Source organism: Vicia villosa, linkage group LG3 (assembly GCF_029867415.1).
Source record: "Vicia villosa cultivar HV-30 ecotype Madison, WI linkage group LG3, Vvil1.0, whole genome shotgun sequence".
Lineage (NCBI taxonomy): Eukaryota > Viridiplantae > Streptophyta > Magnoliopsida > Fabales > Fabaceae > Vicia > Vicia villosa.
In genome coordinates this window covers 44,400,595-44,407,872 of record NC_081182.1, presented here as the reverse complement: position 1 = coordinate 44,407,872, position 7,278 = coordinate 44,400,595, and the positions used below count along the sequence as shown (strand labels likewise).

Below are 7,278 nucleotides of genomic sequence, written 5' to 3'. Positions count from 1 at the left end.
TTGATTTGTAATATAAAACATGAGAAACGTAGAGGTGTTGGGATTCCTCTGAGTAACTAACTAGAGGCAACAAAAGAGCTGTTTGTTGGTAACATGTCACTTTATTTGTTAACTGATTCTTGATTGAGAATATTATTCACAAGTAAACTATATTCATGGTAATGCTCATCATTAGGAAAGCCAAATGCTTAAACGACACTTTAATTTTTGACAAATATAAGAAGACAGATGGCAATATGGTTAATATTGCAATTCATGTGAATCATATTATCATTATTCTATTTTAAAAAATGGAGATGGGAAATTTTATTAAATAAAGTGGTACTAACTGTCATTTTACAACCGTCTCCAAGAAAGTTTAAACTCAATACCTTAAAATTACAGTACGAAACTCTTTCTAAGCTAGCACCTCGATTGTATTTTATTAAATATTATTGCTGTTATACAGCATTTTGGCAGTTATTGCTCCTTCCTTATTTGGTTTCTTTTTATACTAGCATCTCATTGGTCTCCAATATGAACCTCTGATGTTTGAGTGGCCAGACGTATTTCATCAACTATATAGCATAGTTATAGCAAGATCATAGCTTAGATCTTGTAGTTTTCTCATCAAATACAAGCATCACTTTCCCGATAACTTTCCTTTCTTTGATGGCTGAGAAGGCAAGGTTGGCCTGCAATCACAAAAACAAATTACACCACTATATATTATTAGCCCTCTGTTAAACATCAACGAAGTACATAGATGTAACAGTCAATTAGGCAAATGGTACAACCCTTGAACATGCTGATTTAGATGTAGTAAATAGTACAATATCTAAAGTAATAATTTCCTTCAAAGAGAGCAGTAGTGACATCTCTTTCAACAAAGAGGTCAAATCTTGAATGTACACTAAATTAGAGAAAAGAGAAAGAAATAGAAAAAATTTAAAACAGCTAAGACAAGGGAATTTCTGACCTCTGACAAGCTGTAAGAATGAGAAATATGAATGGAAATCAAGCCTTTTGCCAACAAAGACAGTAGCTCCTTGATAGAATCTTCAAGAACAGCTGGGCGGTGTATTTTATAACTACCCCAATAAAGCCCGTGTACTGTCCAATTCTGCCCGTAATTTTGATCCAAAAAAAAAGAAAGATTAATAATCAACAATTAATACCAGCTAAAGCAGAATTAATGTAAATATGCAATGCGGGCAATGAAAAAAAAAGGACTCAACACACGTTTACAATTCCAAAAATCTCACTAGTTTAGTTCTGCTTCTTGTAATATTTTTAGCCACAAAAGTGTTGCGGCAATTTAATCACAATGGTGTTTATGTATTTTACAGCCTAATCTCTCTAATCCTAAAGTTTCATTAAGCAAGTAAATGTCACAACTCAAACCTTCGAATAGAACCACCGGTCATTGTTTAGTGATGATTGATGAGATAGAAAAGGACAGTATTATCATGACATTTTGTTTGGGTTTGGGTTTTGTGCTGCTTTGGATGCATAGCATAAAGTAACAGGAGTACTATTTAAGAAGGAATTTTTCAGCATCATTATCAAACATGGAAATGTTATCTTGGAAAGAATGTATTCAACTCCTTGAAAGTGTAAAAAATGTTCTTTCCAGCACAAACGTTTTTCATTTAATTCCTTTTTCAGTTCCTTAGCATGTGACCTAAGGGAAAATATTAGCAAGACTCTATTTGTATTATATGTTTGGGTATTCTGTGGGTATGCTGACACCGATACATGTAATTGGGGGCATTCTTTTGGGAATTGGGATATCTAGTGGTTTATCAAACAATAAAAACTACAGCCTGTGATATCAATCCTTGAAAAGAAGAAAGAAGAGAACAAATCAATGTTGATGGGAGATGCACTCCTTCCATATCCCTTCCCAATTGATTCCGATTTGATTCTTATATAATGTAATTTAAGATTAAAAAATCAGGCATGAGGTTATTTAGTGATCAAGCAAGACAAGATAAGATAAAAAAAAGCAATCAGGCATCAGGTTATTTAGTGATCAAGCAAGACAAGATAATCGCATATTCTGAAACTCCATTCTTGATGTACCTTAACAAGAGCTATGTTAGCAGGGATGACAGGAACTTCTCCACTTGCAAACCCAATTATTAGAATGTGAGCTCCCCATTTCAGAACCTTCAAAGATTCTTTAGTAAGCTTGCCTCCAACTGGGTCATACAGGACATCAACCCCTTTAAGCTTTCTGATCTTGAGGAACTCTTTGACACTGTCAATGACATTTTCATTACCCAAGTCCACCACATGATCAACACCAAGTGATTTCAAGAGCTGCACCTTTTCAGCTCCCCTGACACCATATTATGCAAAATAAGAAACACTCAACTCCAATGGATACCAAGTTAGATATTAAAATACAGAAATGTAGAGCATGTTTGGATAAATGTTAAAAAAAATACTCCAAAAAAACATTAAAACTCTAGGGACTGAAATTATTCTAAAATAATTTTATAGGGACTGAAATAATGTTTGGATAAATGAAATAATGTTTGGATAAATGATATCAATCCTTGAAATTATTCTAAAATTATTCTAAAATAATGTTTGGATAAATGTTCAGAATGTAAAGCAGAGACTGAAACTACATGCATCAAAATTTTAGAAGGACCAATCATTGAAGGAAAATTTTATAGGGACTAAAAATGCGGGGTCGCATATTTATAGGGACTAAAAACGTATTTAACCCTTAAAGGAATCATGAAATAACTATGTGTTTTGAATTGAAACTCGAGTTTTTTTATTGAGCTATATAACCGTTATAAAACCAACTTTTAAGGAGAGGGATGCCTCCTACTTATAAACATAATTGCAGGTCATATCACATCCAATGAGAGACTTTTCAACCTCCCGGCAAACGCCTAAGACTAGACATATGTAACATGAACCGACTGGATCATAGAGGGTGATTTAACGGATCTTGATGAGCTCTTATACCATATTGGGCCAACTCTCTTACAAAATTAACTTGTAAGGGGAGGAATGTCTCCTACTCATAAACACATTTTCAGGTCATATCATGTTCAATGTGAAACTTCTCATATAAAAAGCTTCTCATTATATAAGTTGAAATTAACTTAAGCATCTCAGTTTTGTTCAGTAGCTCTCTCATTTAACACTATCTATAAAATAACTATAATATTGCAATGACTTTTCTATAAATAAAGATCCATAAATTAAGTTTAGCTAAGAAACACATAAGAGCAAAAAGCCTAGAAGTGAATCCAAACTGAACCCTACTCAAAACATAATGGCATTATGCACACAAAAACACAAAAGCAAAAGAGTACCTAGCAACGGCAATGACAATGGCTCCACATGCTTTCCCAATTTGCACAGCTGCAAGACCTACGCCACCTGCTGCACCCAAAACCAACAATACCTACAAATAAACAATTCCACAATCCCACTTAACATCATCAACAAATAGAAGAATACATACATCACCCAACAAGTGAAGCGAAACAACATTGTACTATTATACCTGACCAGATTTCAACTGAGCTCTATGAGCAAGTGCAACATGAGAAGTCCCAAACGCCACAGCAAGTGCTCCAGCGGCAACCAAATCACAACCTTCCGGCACGCGAAACCTTCAAAGTCAAAAACTTTACAAACACAACCTGAGGAAATAAAAATTTAAGTACATGTCTCTAAAAACTTAGCATAGATATTCCTATGTTTGCTAGTTCTCCATAAGAACTGACTCTAACTTGACACTGCGGTTTCTAATTCTTAAACTCAATTTTTACACACGCTATGAAACACATACACAAGAAATAGGACACACCAACAAAGACCGTAATAATTTGAAAAAATTAAATCTAATCAGAGTGTCTGGGTGAATTTCGGACACATTAAAATGCGAAGAGGATAAGCTGAATCTCACAAATCGTTCTGATCAACAACTATATACTGAGCATACGATCCAAGAGCAGCGAAGGAGCAAACAGGATCTCCAACACGGAAATTGGTAACTTTGGAGCCAACGGAATCAACGATGCCTGAAAAATCGGATCCGGGAATGAATGGCAAAGGTGGTTTCTCCTGATACTTGCCGAGAATCTGCAAATAATTAGCGAAATTCAAGCTTGTGGCTTTGATTCTAACTCTGACCGATGTGGGAGAATTGAATTCAGGGATTGGATGATTCTTGGATACGAAGATTGAGCTGTTATCGGATTCCACGGTGGCCGTTGGGTCGCCCAATTTTCTGCATACAAGCGCTTCCATTTTTAAGCTATTCGTTCAGTTCCACTTGGATTGTGATATGTATTGTAATGTAAGTATGTAACAGTGCAATATAGATAGCCGGCCACCAGACTAGAAAAGGAGTACGTTTATTTTGACGGGTCAACTATCATTAATATATTTATTTTCTTAAGTTTACGTTGTTTGGATGAATACGATGCAATCAACAAATATCATTTGGATTTTAAAAGAAAACTAGTAACAAATCGGTGCGTTCGCACGGATTCTGGTACGAGACGCGCATTTGTTTTAGATGTATATTTTTTAATAGAAAAATATCTGGTATCAGTAAAAAATTAATAATTGAATGTATAGAAAAAAATCAGGTACTCGTGAAAAATAATAATTGAATTTGTATAAAAAAATGTCTGGTACCCGTGAAAAAATAATAATTGAATGTATAGAAAAATGTCTGGTACCCGTAAAAACATTTAGATCAATAAGATCGTTTAATAAAAAAAACTTAGAAATTTAACTAAAATGACATATTTTTATAAACACGTTTAAATATTTATGAAGTGTGCATTTTTTATATATATGCATCAATTATACAAATAATTAATAATTGATTTATATATACTTATCATAATTCATTCGAGAGTGTTGTTTTTTATCCCAAAGAAAATTAAATCATTTTATGTACTCATTTAATAAAAATAATAAATTTATTAGAATAATTGTTTTTATTATGAAGATAAATTTGAAGATAAAATTTCTCTCTTAAAGATAAAGTTTTTCTCTATTAAATAATTTCTCTTTATCAACATGAAAAAAATATATAAATAAAAAAAACATTTAGTACATGTTTGGTATAGTAAATTATAATTGGATAAAAGAATGGTTATATATAGATTTTTTAAAACTAATGGTTTATTAATAGGTATTGTTGTATAAAAATAATATAAATATTATTCAACATAAGTATAAATTAATAAGAAATAGAATAGTTATTAGAAGAAAATTAAAAGGAAATTAGTTAATTGGGATAGTGTTGGATTTAAAGTCATGTTTGGCAAAGAGCTAGCTCATTCTATTATTATAATTTGTGTTATGTAATTTATTTAAATGATAAAATATTTATTATTATATAATTTACACAATTAGTAAAACAATTATGAATTATTTATATTAGCATATAATTTTAACATCATTTAATTCATACTTTACTTATGCTTTTTTATCCAATATCTTTTTACTTTTATATATATATATATATATATATATATATATATATATATATATATATATATATATATATATATATATATATATATATATTTGGCTCATTAGTTTAATTATTTAAACTTCAAAATAAGACATAAGATATGTCAATTCCTTGATAAACATTTAGTATAAAAAAACACAAAATCTGTGTAGAGTCAAAATGTTGTTAAATATATAATACACAATTATCAATTAAGAAATTTATACCAAAAATTATATATATATATATATATATATATATATATATATATATATATATATATATATATATATATATATATATATATATATATATATATATATATATATAATTTGATTTTATGTTTTTATAAATGTATTAATATTTTACACAAAATTTAGATTTAATAGATTTATTATTTTAGAAAAATAAGACTTTTTATAATGATAAAATAATTTTCTAAGATAGGAAATGATTTAATAGATTTGAAAAAGTTGCATTAAAAAAGAGTGTTTTTATTTGAAATTGATTTGATACGTGTATTTCCAAACAAAAGAGATATTTTGTTCAAATCTCAAAAAAAAAATAATAGAAAACAATCATGTACTTCTCTTAAAAGTAAATAAAAGATATTAATTTTTTTAAAAGATTTTGAATAAATTTTTCTTACTAAAAAATAAATATATAAATTTTTTTCGTAAATATTAAGAGCAAGAAAATAAAATTTCTAAAATTCAAAATAATATTAAATTTGTTTAATTTTAAAATTAATAAAAAATTAAAGATATGGAGTCTTTAAGAAAATAAAATAAACTATTCTGTTTTTATTTATTTTAGAAAAATATATAAATAAAAATTAATAATGATGATCGTCAATTAATATTTAATTTTAAAATATTGATTGATTTATCAAACCATTTAATCTATGGTCCACCATTTTTTACTCTTTAATCGCAATCTTCTTTTTCTTTATGTTTGATATATTTAGGTCTTTGTATGATGCAGTGACAAAAAAAAATACATGAAAGACTGGGATTATGTTGTACTATAATGAATAAAAGAAATGAGGAAAGAAAATGATGATTTGACAACACAATATGGAAAAGGCATTGGAATAGAGAAGCAGGAAAAAGCAGTTTGCACTATACTGTCAATAGAACAATAGAAGAGGAAAGCAAATATTTGTCTTTCCAAGAAATTTTTTTAAATTAATTGATATTATTATATTTGTCTTTCCAAGAAGCAATTTTAAAATTTTTGGCAAAGCATACAAGCTGAATGAAACGTGATGATTGTAAGAAAGCAAAAATAAATAATGGAAGATGAAGAAGATGTCCACGTCGATCAATATATTAATTGTATTTTCAAGAACAATGATTTTTTTTATATTGTTAATGACATAGACATGTGCTTACATTTTCAATAGGTGATAGAAGTTTTGTTATTTGTTTAGACCATAGACATTTCAGTAAGCCATAGTTCTTTAGGTACCAAAACAAAATAGTCGTGGTAGGGATCCGTGAAACGTGAAACATTGGAAGTTGTGACAAAAGTTGTAAATGGGAAACTGTAAAAAGTTGGAAGAAATAAGTCATCATGAGTGTGTCATATCATATGTAGAGTGTTTGGATCAAACTTCACTTAAAAAGATGTAGTATCACAAAACCATTATGGTAAGGTGTGGCTATTCATATTTTTTAACTTTTTGCTGATAGTGAGTCAACATGTGTTTAATTAAAAAATAAGTATCTGATAAAAAGTTTTTAATGTCCCATTTATTAAACTTTCAATCCTATTGTGAGACATGAATATAG

At 29.3% G+C, this 7,278-nt stretch overlaps 1 protein-coding gene across 1 annotated transcript; it reads right to left on the bottom strand.

Annotated features, from left to right (window-relative positions):
* Positions 1 to 274: 274 nt before the first annotated feature.
* On the bottom strand, positions 275 to 4,357 carry LOC131661207 (uncharacterized). Its single transcript, XM_058930662.1, has 6 exons — positions 3,920 to 4,357; positions 3,515 to 3,623; positions 3,321 to 3,412; positions 2,065 to 2,323; positions 959 to 1,102; positions 275 to 674 (listed from the first exon to the last, which is right to left on the bottom strand). The coding sequence occupies exons 1-6, from the start codon at positions 4,261 to 4,263 to the stop codon at positions 582 to 584; spliced, it is 1,041 nt and encodes a 346-aa protein (XP_058786645.1). The 5' UTR covers positions 4,264 to 4,357; the 3' UTR covers positions 275 to 581.
* Positions 4,358 to 7,278: the final 2,921 nt, after the last annotated feature.

Coding starts and splice junctions, on each gene's coding strand:
- LOC131661207 (XM_058930662.1), bottom strand. CDS start 4,263: ATGGAAGCGCTTGTATGCAGAAAATTGGGCGACCCAACGGCCACCGTG. Junction 3,413..3,514: donor CTCAGTTGAAATCTGGTCAG/GTATAATAGTAC, acceptor GTTTATTTGTAG/GTATTGTTGGTTTTGGGTGC. Junction 1,103..2,064: donor CTAACATAGCTCTTGTTAAG/GTACATCAAGAA, acceptor AATTACGGGCAG/AATTGGACAGTACACGGGCT.